The sequence below is a fragment of the Parus major genome, chromosome 2, assembly GCF_001522545.3.
Source record: "Parus major isolate Abel chromosome 2, Parus_major1.1, whole genome shotgun sequence".
NCBI lineage: Eukaryota > Metazoa > Chordata > Aves > Passeriformes > Paridae > Parus > Parus major.
This window is the reverse complement of record NC_031769.1, coordinates 65,310,045-65,325,983: the sequence shown is the minus strand read 5'-3', so window position 1 is coordinate 65,325,983 and position 15,939 is coordinate 65,310,045. Positions and strand designations below refer to the sequence as shown.

Sequence of the window (15,939 nt, the reverse complement as noted above, 5' to 3'; positions counted from 1 at the left end):
AAAAGAAAGGCGCAGAAAGACACATTTTATATTAAAACCATATGTAGAAAGGGGGGAAAAAATTAGGCTTGTGCCAACCAGCATTGAGGAGAATTTTTTATGTTTCAGCTTTGGAGCTGAATCTGCAGCAGGCCGCGCCACATGCTGATATCCGTCAGTGTAATGACTACGGCATCTTAGCAGCTTAACACTCCTGCCAGCAGAGAGAAGGGAGTTGGTAAACTAAAATCAACCTCTTCTCTCCATCTATTACGGCATAACCTTTTGGACAGTTAGTGAAAACTGGTTCAAACTGTGCTGCCGTCCAAACTTCAGGCCCATTGAAAAGCCTGCCTTGGCTGCAGGCCAAAGTCCAGTGTTTTATTACCAGTCTCATGTCTTTCTCTCCCTTGCCTTCCATTACCCACTTATTTTCTTTAGCTTTTTATACAAAAAGCAAAAAAGAAAAAGAAAAAAAAAGAAAAGAAAAAAAGAAAAAAGTATCCTTATAGTACAACTATCTTAACAAATTCTGGTACATGTCATGGACCTCGTTAATTGATTCCACATCCAAAACTTGGGCTATTTTTGTTGTTCAAAGCTGTACATTGGCCAACATCCTCTGCATATAATTAACCCCCTATTTCCATGGAATCTCTGCATTAACTTATTACAGACTCAGCTGGTAATGAACTCCCGGGAGAAGTCCACACACAAACATTGGCCATTGGCTTCGCTGCCCACGTGGATTAAACAAAAATTAATCTCATCTATTTGGTTATTCACTTGGTGTCTTTAAATTGGAGGCGTTTTTCTGCTTCGTTTGATGCACACAAAGAAAGAGGGATCTGGCTACTGAACTTTATCCAGAAACATCCATGTGTGGAGCAGATTAATGGGAACTTTTCATACCCATAATAGCTTTACAGCAGCGAAGTAGAACACGCAGTTCTCCCTGGGTGACTATAATGCTCTGGGAGACGGGAAAACAAATGTGGCTAGAAGATAGTAATGTTTTGCTCATCAAGTGCTGAGTAGTTTAGACATCATTAAAGTGACGTGTTTAGAACTGAACCTGGGAGGAAACTCACATTTTGTTAATGTGGGGCTTTTCTGTTTTGTTGTGTTTTGTTTTTTGTGATGCACTCAAACTTTTGGACGCTGAAATAAAAAGAAGGATGTGACAGATAGAGATGTCCCAGAACAGCTGCTGGTATCAAGTGACCACATGTAAAATGGTAAAAGGGAATTGACAGGCAGACAGCAAGGAAAAGAAGTGGAAGCAGCAGGGATTACTAACTCTCTCTCTACCTGCTTCTTGCTGGAAATGGTGATTTCTAAATAAAGAGAGAAGAACAGATATTTTTATGTCACTTAACTGGTAGCAACCACCTAACTGAAATCTCAGAGAGCAAGGTCCTTCTCCAGGCTTTCCACTGACCAGAGCTCAGCCACCTTACTGCTGTGTGCCTCATTTTCCCCATGGGATAAGCCAGGGTAAGAATAGCAGTGTCCTCTGGAAAATGTTCTGAGAGCAACTAGGGAAGAAGACCTTAAGTGGATAATTCTAAATAAACTCACTTCTCCCCTGCCTCCTCTCCACCTCTCAAACTCTTCCTCAAAAAGAGGGTGGCTCTTGGGTTTTGGGGTTCAGCAGCAGTTATCACTATGCCATGTGGGGATCTCTCTGGTCCATGGGGCTCACATGGAGGTGTCCTGAAGAGATGTCATGGGGATTAATGGGCTCTTCTCTCTGCCATGGACACAAAAGCTGCTTCTTGGCATTAAATGGCTTTGTCAAGTCAAAAGCATCAAGGTCATTCCATCTGTGCTAAGGAACTTCCTCAACAAGACCCTTACAAATTCACGCTCTGACTTTTGTGGACAGTACTAATCCCATTTCTTGCATGAGATCCAAATGTAGCAAACCTGCCTTTCCTGTAAATGCCCCTCCCTGCCTCTCATATGATTTTGGTTCTATTTAGAAAATACTCGTTACTTGGAAAGGTATTTATGCAAATTTTCAGCTGAGGGCGTGCCATCTGCTGTGGAAACCCACAGTACTGCCTAAATCACCTCCTTGTACAATATTCCTGCTGTTGTAGGACATTGTGGAAGATGAGCAGACCTGGCCCCATACCTCAGGCCCCTCGGGATTTCCCCTGGCCCAGACAAGTGCTCCTCTTCCTGCAAGCCAGGGATGGAGCTCCTCTGAGACCAGCACCTCAGAAGTGGCCTGAGCAGACTGAAGGACCACCTGCAACACAGCCTCACAAGGGAGCTGCTAGCAGGATGAGTGCTAGACAAAACCCCTGCCTTTCTCTGCAATGCCATCCTTTTCAGCCCGAGATTTTCAGGCTCACCTGGTACTCACTCAGGTGATTAAAATTTCCTGGAAATGGGATGGCAATTTCCTGCATAACAGCACCCAAGCCAGCTGGATTAACTTCCCTGGCATTTGTCTACATGCATCAAAGCCTTGGGAAGCCATGCAGATGAGCAGGGGCAGATGGGCTTGGAGGAAAGTGTGCGTGGTGGCCCAGCTCCTTCTTGGAGACATCTCTCCCCTCCCGCCCCCCACCTCTCCAGCCAGCATCCCCCCTGGCAGCAGGACTGAGGCAGCAGCCAGCTGTTCCCCCCCACATCCCCAGCAGCTGCTGTCCCCCTGCCACCTCAACATCCCACCAGCCTGGTGACCTGCATTGGTGGGAAAGCAGCCAGGGGTCACTGGTGTACAGCAAGAAGCAAAAATGACCAATGTGCCATCTCTGCAAGCAGCCTGGAGCCCCACAACGCAGGAAGCACACACGGGTGAAGCCCCTCAGGGAGGAGGGACTACCTGCCCTGCACCTCAGCCTTGCAGAAGGGAGCAGCAGGAGCTGTGTACCTTGTAAGACTTGTTTCAGATGCACCTGAACAGAAAGCATGATAAATTGCTGAAGGGCCTGGGAAAAGAGAGAGCATTCACATCCATGGCCTTAAGTACTCTTCACCTGAAAAGCACCTGCTGAGTTGTTGCCATGACTCTCATGGCAATGCCTCCAGGGTGGTGTGTTCTGGGGTGACATTGCCATTCATCTGCAGTTTGAAAGATGAGCAACAGGACTGTGACTGGGTGCTCCATGCCTTCTGTGGCGTTTTCAGGCTTGACAGAAAGTGGATAGGCTTTGCTCATCCAACGAAGGTCTCCAACCACTTCTGACAGGCTGCCACAACCTACTGGCCAACATCTCCTGTCAAAAAAGGAGAGCAGAAAGCAAAGGGTGTAAAGAAAATGGAAATCAGGCTTGAGGACAAATACCAAAGACAGTGAGGATGTGGCTGAGACCCACCCACTTCTGCAAAGCAGCTTTGCAAGTTCTTTTGCCACCAATATTTAACCAGTCAACCAGTTCATCTAGTCAGCTACGTCAGCAAGCACCTCTGCTCCAACCACACCACTCTGGTCCTCCAAGCACTTGCTGCTCAGGCACACCACTGGAAACACACTGCCTCAGGTACTGTAGCCTTGCAAAAGAGCAGCAAGGCGCAGGGGATCAACTAGCTGCAGGAGGCTGACACATTGTTCTCCAATACAGCTGCCCAGCTCGCCCTTTTCCAGGCACAGGGTGCCTTTTTCCAGGCACAGGGTGTCTCTGGCTAGATTAAGGAAAGCAGAGCACAGCTATGACCAGTCCAGGGCACAGCAAGAAGAGGAAGCAAAGCAGAAGTGTCACGTATGCTTACTGCATCAAAACCAACATCTGAAGGACACTGCTGTCACTGACTGCATATAGATAATTTCTGCAGGCAGACACATCAGTTGCACATGTCCAGGCCCGTGTTCATTACCAGCTTGGAGATGAAGTTGGTGGGATTCCTGCAGTGCTGAATTACTTGGCTCATTGCAAGCACATATTCTCACATACAAGTTTTTCACCAGAGTGCAAAAAACATTGTGTAAGAATTCTGACTTTAAGATCAGGATTGCACCTAATTTAGCAGTCTTTCTTTCACAGTTCCCACGAAAACAACAGTGTGATTGCCCTTTATTCAACATTTACTAATGCTTCTAAAATACTGGGAAGAATTTTGCTAATCATCCATTTCCTTACACTTCACAAAGGAGCTGAAATAAACCCTTAAAAATTAAAAGACGTGCAACAACCAGCGGAGGTCTCTAAGCTGCACCAGTTAAGTAACCAGCCAGCAGATTACAGCACAAAAACCTTTTCAGAGGGAACTCGATAACGGAGCATCGCTGAGAACTCCATGAATGAAGATTGCTGAGTTGCCTCTGAGGGATGATTTTGCTGAAAGTCAATGGGACCCTAGGGGAGAGATTTAGGGAATTCGCTTCTCATTCAGCCTGAAGTTTTCTCAAAGCCACAACGATATCCAAAAGCCTCCTGCTCAAGCACCCAAAATTCAGACCACCCACAGCTTTCACACACATTCAGGCCCCCCAGGAGAGTCGAGGCTAGCCTAGTGGATCCAGAGTTTCCCACTTCTCTGCTTCTCATATTTCCTGACCCCATGGAAACTACCCCCAGCACAGGAGGGAGCTGCTTGTATTAGCCAGGAATGTAGCCTGGAGAGGAAGATGAGGAGAAAGCAACTCCTACTGCTCTTCAGCCAACCCAACCATCCTGCAAGCTTTGCAAGGCTCTGCAAGGAAGAGAATGAACCTTGGGGACCTGTGGTGAATGTGACTGCCAGGTGACATCTTCCCAGGAAACTGGTGGATGGCCAACCGATGGAGACAGTGACCAGGCAGCACACTGGAAACCCTGGGATTTCAAATGCTTCCATGAAGTTTAAAACTTGATGGACTCCATCACATGCTTCCCAATCAGACTTCCAATGATCACCATACATTTTTTCTTTATTCTCTATGGTGCTCTGGACCAACAATACCAATCTATCTGTAATCACAGAAAAAGAATGCTATAAAAAGTCCCAATAAGCTGTTGGGACCCAGTAATTTCTATGAATTACATTTACTGTTTCAGTTCAGGAAAGGAAAAACAGGAAATTGATCTACAGTAAAAGTAGACAATGCTGTGTCAGGAAAGAGTAGAACTTCCCTATTTATGAAGCTGGGAAATGTCAGCTGGGGTTTTAAAACCCAACCTTTATGTGTCAAAAATGTAAAATTCACAGCAGAGCCAGGCTTCTGAAAGTTTATCTACACAGTTGTAAGCCTTGTATAGACATGAGAAAGTTCTACCAGCTTAACAAGTAACATGATTTTCAGAGTGAGCTATTCAGGCCAGCTCTGTGAATGTGTATTTAATTTTTCGTTTATTTTGGGTTAGATTAAAATTGACTTCAAAATCAATTATTCTGGTTTCAAACCAAGTTGTCCACTTTGAAACAATTTTAAACTTTGCTCACAGTTGTGGAAAGCAACTTTCCCACAGAGAAGAGGACAGGACAAGTTTTAATTTGCACCTTTGTTTATTTGCAAACTCCTGTGTGGAGCTAGTCTTATTTTAGAATAAAAGCACTCATGCAGGGACTCAAGTAACAAGAGAGTTAGAGCCCATATAATTATTTCTGAACATTTTGTGTGTACGCCACCTTCGTATCACAACACCCACGCTGTATGCCAGTTCTGATGTCATAGCATAACTCGTTGTAATAGATTATTTGGGGATTAAAACCAAAACAAACAGGTATTATAAGGAAAAAATATTGCCACATGAGGGCATGCTTCATCTCTTTCAAAGCTTGCCTTTTCCACTCAAATCTAAGGCAAGTTACATTTTAAGACCTAGTTTTAGAAAAAGGAAAACCCAGGTTTTATTTATGATTTGCTAGGTTTGTAACGTACCAATTAAGTGCAAAATTAGCACAAACTTTGAAAAGAAACATTCTTTGCTTCCATCCATGGTCACATTATTTTCCTGTGGTGACAGCAACATGCACTTTGGGCTTAAGGCAGTGGAGATGAGCCATCTCAATGCATAATACTCGTGTTCTGTACCACGCTGTGCAAAATAAGCACAGCGAAAATCCAAACACAAAGTTATGAAATACATAAATTTCACCTTTTGCCCAATGGGAACAGCTTCCCAGCCAACCAGGCAAGTCAAGGCAAAGGGAGGCATCTCATAGTGTTCTCTTGCAAAAGAAGGGCAGGGTTGCCGGGTTCCCCGGGGTTTCCCAGCTCTAACACACCACTGGATCCTTCTCCTCCCAGAAAAGTCTGAGTCTGCGCCCCCTTGACCGTGACATTGCTGCCAAACCTGCAGTCAACCTTCCTGGGGATTCCTCAAGTTGCATGGTCACCCCAACAAAGTGTTCCCTGCTAAGTCCCTCATTTAGGCAAAACTAGTATCATCAAGCTTCCAGAGCCTGCCAGGTCATTTGTGCCAACAGCCCAGAAATTAATTATGTCTGCTGACCGTACTGATGGGCAGCAAGAGGTTAATCTGTCCACCTAAACAGCTGCACCAGAGCAGGAATCATCAAGGCCATAAGCATTCTGTGGTCCTTAAAGGAGGATTCTGGACCCATGTTGGAGCACAGTGATTAATTAGGAAGCCACAGCATCCAAGTGTTTGAGTCACTACAAGTAATTTTTCTTCTAGTGAGTCAGAGTATCTGCACATTCTTGCTTCCTGGAGACTTGAGAACTTACACGTGCAACATCCCACTCTGGTATCACATCTGTGTCATGGAAATGATTCCACAAAACATTAGGATTCTCCCAGCTAATTGTATTCTCTAGTCAATATTCAGTGATGCTCAACATGCTAAAGGATCTGGCTTGAGGTGATTTGTTAAAATCAAATAGGAGGGTGTTTTCCCACATTCCAGAGGAGCAGGGTCACACACAAAGTTTCAAAGCCTACCACTCACCTGACCTGGGCTCTGCAATTCCTGCCAGAGGAGCACCAGATCCTGGAGCCTTCGTCCTTGGCTGATCCAGGGAACAAGGAAGCTGCAGAGGCTGTACCTCTCACAACACATGGCTGCACAATTTGAGAAGTCTGAGCTTGTGCTGACTAAGATGTTCCCACTGACGATAAAAGCCAGCTCACAGGGGAAATCTTTCTTTGGTTTCTCCCTTTATCCAAGAGATGTAAATTCACTGTGTGTGTCTTTCACCACCGCACCCATGCTCCAAGATGACTTCATCTGGCCACGAAAAGACAGACGAAACACGAATGCTCCGATGCTTGTGAAGACAGGTGCAGTGAAAGCCTTAGGTGGAGCAGTAAATAAGTTGAGAGACAGGCTTTTAATCCGATGATATGGAAAATACTAAATTCCCACATATTTTTGTTGTTGTAAACATCTTTCAGTCATAAAATTGAAAGATGCCAGGCTTTATGTTCTCACTGTAAAATATCACAGGACAATGCACTGTGGTATTAGATGGGAGCATCATGTGTATTCTGTGCTAATGGTGACTACGATTTTGCTCTTTCTTCTATGATTGTACCAAAGGTAGTTTTGAATTTATGCCAGAGTACATAAATACCTGGACATTTACATTTGCACTATGCCCCTGGACGAGCAGACCTGAAGGAACAAGAACCCTGGATGTTCAGGCAGGGATCAAGTTTCTCCTTATCTCCTTTGCCAGGCCATGAACTACTTTTTTGTGCACCTCCTGGCTTCTCCAGCAGCTTTTGCACCACAGCCTGAGCCCAGCCATCCTCCCAGGCCACCCCTGCTTCAGAGCCCTGCAGCTCATGGTGGAGCTGCAGCCAGTCACCCCTGCCCACTGTTCTGCTACTGCCCCTTCCTCAAGGACTTTGCACAGTCACCAGGACCCGGAAGGGCTGCACTGCGAGCTGCTAACGGGTTGGAAAGAGCAGCTGGATCCCCCAGAAATAAAAGCAAGGGCAGGGATGTGAACAGGCTGTCCTGCTGAATGCTAAGAGAGACGAGAGGTTTTCTGCTCACTTGCCCGGCCCCTGGTATGCAGCAACGTTATCTGCACCTCTGAGCATCCCAGGCTTGCCTGGCATTGGGAGATAAAGGAATTCTATCCTATCTTTAAAGAGGGGCGGGATGCGTGAGAGGCAGCCTGTGGCCCCGTCTCAGAACTGGCAGGAAAAGGTCAGCAAGTGTGTAGGAGCAGGAGTGAGGGACACCTGAGTCACACAGGGCAAGGCCAGCCTGGCACAGGCACTCACCCAGCTGGGGCAGCGGGATGGCCCTCCCACAGCTTCCTCTGCTGAACAGTGCTCTTCATGCAGGAATGAACCCCAGCACCTGAGGAACAACCTTCCCATCAGGCAGGGAGGGAGGTGCAGAGAGCAGGGTGAAAGGGACTGTCAGGCTGAAGAGCACTCAGGGGAGAGAAGTAAAAATGCTGGAGCTGAACCAAGTAAATAAAAAAAAGAACCAAGTGAAAATGAATAGAGCAAAGTAAAAAAAAAAACAAAAAAAAAACCCAAAAACTAACAAACAAACAAAAAAAACAAAACAAAACCCATAAAAAATAAAGGGGAAATAGCCACTTTCTTACCGGCTCCTGCCTCAGCAGCACAGTCCTCTCCTAGCTCATGGAAGGACAAGAGTCAGTCTCACAGAGCTGTTTCCCTGGAGGAACATTACCCAGTGGATAGATCCCACAGCAGGAGTGTTCTGTGGACAGCAGAGGAACTGACCTCCACCCACAGTGGCCAAGAAGGCTGCCCCATAACCAGGTGGGTGACAAAGAGGTCTCCATTCTCCATGGGCTCCTTGGACCCATCTCAGCCCATACCACCATTTCAGAGGTGGCTCTGTCTGGGAATCAACAGGAAATCAACACCCCTGTCAAAGGCTGGAGCAGCTTGGAAACCACAGCAAGCTCCCTGGCAGAGCTAGTGCCACTACTGCTCCCAGGAAATCACAGGAGGGGAAAACACTTCCTTTTTCAGTTCATTCCCTCCTGAATTAGGCAGAACAAGGACATTCAACATCATCTGCCCATCCAGGTTGCCTGTGCACATCCCTGTGGGGGAACTGCCACCCAGTACAAAATCTTCAGGGAACATAAGAGGGCACTGGTGATGTCCTCTTTCCTATGTCCACGGCATTGGCTGGCTCACTAGCTTCCCAAAAACACACTGGTAGGACACATGCAGCAGGGGCAGTACACAAAATCTCCAACTCCTTGATTTCATCCAAGTTTTGGTGTTGTTTCTGGCCAGCCACCACTTCAGCAGGTGGCATTCTAGCCTGTGTGCCAGCATGTGCACTTGGAGGTCTCTGCCAAAACCTGCCCTTTCTTCGCATCACTGCAAGCATGGCCTGCCTGGGAGGGTTCCCTGAGGGCTGAGGAGGAAGGGAAACAGCAACATCAGGCTTAAAAGGCAAAATCACAGCAGGATTCAGGCACTGAAGTTCCTTTGGTGCCACTGAAAATCCCATCCAAAGTCCCAGCAAAGGCAGGTTATACAAGTTAAACCTGCCCACACACAGGCACCGCTGTCCCTGGGACTTTTGCCCCACTCACAACAATAAGTCTGTTTATAAAGCACCAGCTTCCTGTTCCAGCTTCACCACTTGTTGCAGCGTCAACAAGCCCCCGCAGCTGCAAGGCTGCCCCTTGCCACCCATCCCATCCCCTGACAGGAGCCAGCAGGACGAACTCCTGCCCAACCCAAAGCATCTCCCGCTGCTCCACCGACCATCCTCCCGCAGCATTTGTGGCGTTGGTGGCTCTTGGAAAGCCGCCAGGCTCCACGTGGCCAGGGCCGAGGTGCGAGCATGTTTTGCTTGCCTGATGGCTGGGAACCTGTGGCACAGAGGCAGCCAACAGCTGGGCTGAGAAAGCTGCTGCTGCTGCTGCTGCTTGCCAAGTCTACATGGTCGCCATAAAAAAAAATATTGCCAGGCTTTTCATGGAGAAAGAGCTAAGCACAAGCTCCCACTTCAGCCCAGAGACAACTGCGCCTGCTTCTCTCTCTGCGGAGGAGAATTCCTCTTTGACTGCACAACAGGCATAAGGGAAACAGCACATGGCAGCAATCATGGGAGAGTGGCAAACAGCCATCCGAACTGGTGGTCACAAAGCTGTCCAGCAGCTGCAGAGAGAGAGGAGGGGGGAAAATGAGCCAGAGGGGGATGGAGTGGAGGAGGAGGGGAGGAAGCTTTAAACACAGGCAGATTAGAGGCAGCCCCTCAAATGAGTCAAAACTCATTGAGATGTAGTTACAACTCCCTGTTTAGCAGGAGACATCCACAAATTTAAAAAAAGGAATAAAACCTGGACAACTAGGAAGTCGTAGTCAATCAGATTCATACATATTTAACAGGGACATTCATCTGAACTGAGGCCTGCCTGTAGCATGCAAGAAACAAGTCACACTGCCTGGGAGGCTCACACAGAAAGCTTTGCTCCAGGCCAGCACAGGACAGAAAGGCAGAGGATTGTTTGCTGTACTCAGGGAAAATGCAGCCCTGATGTGAACAGAGAAGATGAGGACGCTGGTGAGGTGCAGGGGAAAGGTTATCTCCCATGCTGGTGAGATGCAGGGAAAGGGCATGCTCTCTGGACCCTGGCCCAGGGAGGACAGGCTAGACCATGCTCTGTTTCACAGCTGAAACCCGCCTCCTGGCACACACTGCGGGGACAAGCAGGGCTGCTGCCTGTGGAGCCAGAGCAGCTGAGCTGCAGCCCAGGAGACAGCACAGCTGCTCAGGGGCAACCCCAGGAAAAAGCTCTTGTTTTCTGCTCCAGAGCTCTTGCTATCAGTGCAGGAGCACAGCTCTGACAAGAAGCCCCAGAAAGCTTCTTGAAACATATGCTTGGGATCATGACTGACATTAGCAGGATGAGGGATGGAGGGATCACATCTCCTTTAGTCAGTCTAGCCTGGATGGCCCGGATCTAGGCACAGACTTGGGCTATAAACCTATTGCCACACATCCTGCTGAGCCCTTTCAGAACTACATTAGTAGGAATTCAAGCCTAAGAGAACCACGCTGCACCAGACTACATTACTTCTGCTGCACCTCTGCCCGGGCACTGGCTGAACCAGTGCCCTTGCACAGGGCTCTGCAGTGGCACGTCCTGTATCAGAGCTGCTTCATGGGCAGCCCTCAGCAACCTTGACATTTGATGTGAACCCGCTAGTATAAAAATGGGAAACCCAAACTGGGTGCTACTGGCTTGGCAAGTATCATCAAACAGGGTTCCCCCTGCCTACTTTCCTCCACTGGCACCAAATGAAACACAAAAACAACTGTTACTAAGGCGAATTCCCTCTGTCCAGCACAGCCTGACGCAGGAGTTCTGCAACCCAGGCTGTGTCCTCGCTGACACCTGCTCAACCTCAGAAACCCTCCAGAGGTTTGCACAAGCACAGCTGGCTGAACTTTCCAGTGAGACACAGGAGCACAGGCACTCTCATCCCACAGGAATTGCTGCAGCCCTGTTTACATGGAGGCTGGTAGGTGGTGTTTCCAGAGAAGATTTCCCTCTCTCCTTGATGCTGCCTTGGGGCAGCAGCAATGGCCTCAGTCCACCCTGTCATCTGTGGCAAAAAGGCATCAGCCAGACAAGGAGAGGCTCTTATCAAACAGATGGGAGGCAGGACATAGCTGAAGAAAAAATGGGGAGCGCACCTACAGCACATGACAGTAGTACATGATATGTTCCAGAGATATGGGAAAATGACGGTTATGAAAGAGACAAGAGGGGAAGGGAAAGAAAAAAAAAAAGGCCTTTTGGCCCAAGTCCAGGGGGAAAGGTTCATTTCTGTCATCAGACTTAATGGTTCAGCCTGAGGAGAAATGCAAACGGCACCAGGTCCTCCCTTCCCAGAAAGAGAGAGCAGGGTCAAATGCAGCACCACCTTTCCTCTCCCTGCGCACGCCACCTGCCTCAGTCTGACCCGAGGCGGGAGCTGTCCTGAGCTGCCACTGGAGCCAGGCTTACAGAGAACAGCAGTGGCCTGGTGATCACGGCATCATGTAGGGAATCAGAAGTACTTTTGCCCCAGGCAATACAGTAAGCTCAGTAGGAACCAGTTTTCATGCATCAGATATATTACATGGATGCCACACATCCCATTTGGCAACTCCCTCACGTATTGCAAGCTTCTGGACAAAGGGACTCCAAACTCTCTGGATCTCACGCAGCACTCACTGGGCTTGAATTTAGACTTACATTCTTGGCCAGCAGCCCCCGAGCTCTGGGAAGGAATCCTTTTTCCCTCTCTCCTCCCTCCTTCCCACTCCTGCCCCCGGACGGAAGGCATATTGGATCGCTCCTCTTTGTGAGTAAGGGAGTGCTCTTCTTCTGAAATAACACCCTCTGCACAGGCAGCGCTGCTGGTCCTGTTCTCAATCCACCAGGAAAAGAAATCTCTGCTGGAATACTGTTCTGCTGGAATCAAAACACATCACAAAATCCAGCTGATTTTGAAAGGATTTTCCTTAAGAAGAAAATCAGGAAAACAAGGAGTTCCTGATAGAGTGCATTGAAACATTTTACAGCATGTTTAAATGCAGCATAGCTGCTTTTTTATTCCTATTTCAAAACTATTATAATTGTGATTTTGTCTCCTTGTATTGCATTAGGTAAGCTGCAAAACTCAAACTAAAGAAAAAAAAAAAAAAAAAGAAAAAAAGAGTTGAAAGTAAGAAAACTGAAGATTTTAAAATTTGCCAAATCAAATTCTGAACAGTAAAAATCCTCCATGAAGCCAAACCTATATATCAATTTTCACCCTCGATATAAATATTAAACAGTATTTGAATACAGTTCTCAGTCTGTGAAATCCCCTGGTGTAATTAAATCTTTAGTACTAGGAAGGATGATAAAACTGCTGTACAGAGTAAGAAGCTGCTATAAAAGTATTGTAGAGGGTTCTACAGCAAGTACAGCATCTAAATTTTTGAAAACATACATATATTCTTCCACCAATAAAAGTAGGCAGCTAGGAGGGAAGCTATCTATACATCAGTATTTACAGGTTTAGGAATTATATAATCCTAAGTGACATTTCTCAGCATTCATCCTCCACACAGCTTTTCAAAACAGGCAAACAACTTCAGCATCCTGTGTTTTCATGTGCATGTATGCAGTCCCATTGTTCTCACAGGTGTAAATTAGGTCAGGATTTGGCCCATGATATCCACAGCCCAAAAGAGCGACTGCAAATTCTTACAGGAGCGGGGGGCGGGAAAAGAGACAACAGCCCTAAAACAATTAGTGAGACTAGAGACAAAAGAAAAATAATTATGTTGATGAAAGCAATGCTATATGTTAGCTTGACCCTAAATAAAACCTTAGATACTGGCTAGTAAGTTCTCTGTTGAAATCACTGAACTGAACACTAAAAGCCAGTTTGGAGGGGTCAGCAGCTTCAAACCTACAGAAAGCAGCTTTACATACCAACCACGGGCAGCAAGTAAAGATCACTGTGTTTAAGCAGAAATTGCAGGAAGTGTGTGGGTGGCAATAGCCATCCTCCACACTAGAGTTTAGTGGAGGACACTGTGACCATTCCTGTGGCTGGTCCAGGAAAATATCTATGCCGTGGCGAGATACATTGCCAAGATGCATCCCTGCTTTCCAAGGGCTCAGCAGCTGGACTTGGGATGAGCTTCTCAGATTTGCCAGGGCCTGAAACAAAATTAGACAAGCCAGAAATGAAAGGTGAGATCTTGGACCAAGTACAATAGATCTTGGATCCTGTACAAAAGTCACAGAGATCAGATGTCACCCAGTGATTAGGGGAAGTTGGGATAATATCAAAGTGAAGGTAGGCTAGCTACCTTAAGGAAAAAAAAACTCCTTCAATTATAGCCCAGATCTACAAGTCAGAAGATTTAGTTTATACTCTTGACAAAGCTGAAAGCTTTCTGTGACATCTTAAGCAAACTAGTTTGTGCCTTGATCCAGCAGGACAGTAATTTACATCGTCTAGAGTTTTCCACTAACTGAAGTGCATAGAGTGCTTGCAGCTCCCAAGGAGAAAAGTGCTCTTACCTTAAAACACAGCAACAAAACCCTCCCATCATCCATCTGCTGAGCACAGTGGGAACACTCTCGGTGGGGAACCACACAGAGCCAGCCCCCACTGATGTAAAACATGTTTTAGTGCTTGCTACTTGGTCCCAGTGTACTGCTTCCTATCCCTTATAACCATCTCTATCCCATCACATTCTTCATGAATGGAAACTATTCATATCACTAGACTAGAAATAGCCAAGTAAACAGGAAAAAAAACCCAGAAGGTTTGCCAGCAGGTGCTAAGGGAGGGGAGAAGGCGACGGTGATCAGCAGCTTTGGCAGCCGTGTAAATGGTACCAAGCATGGCAATTTAACCACCTCCCTGTCGAGACATTCAGTACCACAGGGATTCATATTTAGAGAAGGCTTTCCAACACACTGTTGGCTCTTATCTCAACCCAGCATTGTACATGCTATTCATCACAGGCCATGACACAAATTATATCAGCATCACCAGCAACCAGAGTAGCAAAATATTCTGCAAGGAAAAAAAAACAACCAAAAAAACCACCAATATTTACCATGAATAATGTCAGTTGTTCTACAGTTTCCAACTTCCAGTTAGGGTTATTTGGCTCTGAGGTAATGAAAGCACTTTGGGAATATCAGCTGGAAGGAGGACAGCATCCAGATGTATTTGACAGGAGTAAAAACCTATGTAAGCCCTACGTTTCTTGTCTAAAAGTCACCACCCCAGAATAGCCTGTGATCCAGTTATTTTTATTCAGAGAAGAGCCTGTGCCTTGAGTTTGGACCAGAGTCCAAATTCCGCTAGAGTTTCAGGTTTTTGCTGAAGTAGGATGCTCCATTCTAGCCCAGTTCGGAAACAGGATGACCAGTAAATTAAGGATCTCATTTAGAGCCAGGCTCAGACATTAGAGGTGGTCCATTTTCCCAGGTTTGTGACATAAAATAAATGAGCAGTTTTACATGAAAAGTAGGGTGTTTTTCCTCAAGAAGGGAGAAATTTAGAGACTGTGTCCCCATTTACACATTTCAGAAAGGCCGCAGGTTGTTTTGTGGATGCTGGGAAGACTTCTGAGTCTCACCAGTCCTCAGAGGTTACCACTTGATAAAGTAGAGTACGTTTCACTAGCTGAAAATCATAGTGCTGAGTACTAACAGCTCTCTCCATGTTCAAGCACTATCAGCACACACACACATTTACAATTAGGCCACAGGCAGTATTATAGATTGCTCTGTCTGTGCATGCACCAAGGATTCTTTGGCAGTTTTCTGTATTTTGGGATGTGGAAACCCTGTAGGAATTACAGGATCTCTTAAAAACCACCTGCCCATTTTCTTCCTCCTTCCTCCCATTTATCAATGATCCCATGAGTACAGGAGCTTTCTTCACTGCCCCAACTAGATATTCTTAAGGATTTTATTGTAACTCGCTGCTTCAGCTTTAAGCACAGTGGTAGTAATGTAATAATCAATATGAATTTCTTGTAAGTGCTCTGTTAGTAATCTGGGAAATAATGATCTCTTAGTTACCCGAGCTTGTACCCCACTGTGTACCCATCCTACAGCCTTTGCTTACACAGGAGGCTGACACAGTTCCAAATACACCATTTTAGTTGCTCGTGTAACAAATAAATACTTGACACGTATTTAACACACATGCTTGGCACAAATGTGGAAGTGCACGTGCACACGGAACAGGAGTAATATAGTCTATTCCAGCAGATGCATCCAGTACCACATGTAGGAGGCAATGCAGGAACTGTTTGTGTTCTGTGGGAAAGAATTGAGCTGCCTTCTCTCCTCTCCTTCTTTTCTAAAACTCAGGGTAAAGCTGTGCTAGTAAAAGCTCTCTCTTAAACAAAAGGAATGTCAGATGCGTTAACATGCACCACCTTTGCCTGTGTTTAGAACTATCTGAAAGGCTTCACCTGACAGATTAGGAGGACCTTGGACAAACTTTTCTAAAAGCAGAGCAAGGGATATGGGTGCCACCAGCAGAAGGTTGGTAGCAAGCATCTGGAATGGCTGTAAAATTTCCAACC

At 46.4% G+C, this 15,939-nt stretch overlaps 1 protein-coding gene across 19 annotated transcripts in view; it reads right to left on the bottom strand.

Annotated features, from left to right (window-relative positions):
* The window catches only part of LOC107200677, a 50,711-nt gene that overhangs the window by 30,635 nt on the left and 4,137 nt on the right, over nt 1-15,939 (bottom strand). For 15 of the 19 annotated variants that reach the window (XR_004495967.1, XR_004495971.1, XR_004495970.1 and 12 more), the window contains exons 1-4: nt 8,112-8,346; nt 6,826-7,170; nt 4,656-4,883; nt 2,867-3,212 (exon numbers count right to left, since the gene is read on the bottom strand). Coding sequence is in view for 1 of the 19 variants with exons in the window: in XM_033512087.1 (XP_033367978.1) it covers nt 2,984-3,212 (229 nt within the window). In the remaining 18 variants the exon portion in view is untranslated. Of the gene's footprint in view, nt 1-2,866; nt 3,213-4,646; nt 4,884-6,825; nt 7,171-8,111; nt 8,347-8,446; nt 8,531-15,939 lie in introns of those variants that run through there. The other 4 variants (XR_004495963.1, XR_004495962.1, XR_004495964.1 and 1 more) reach the window with 4 other exon arrangements.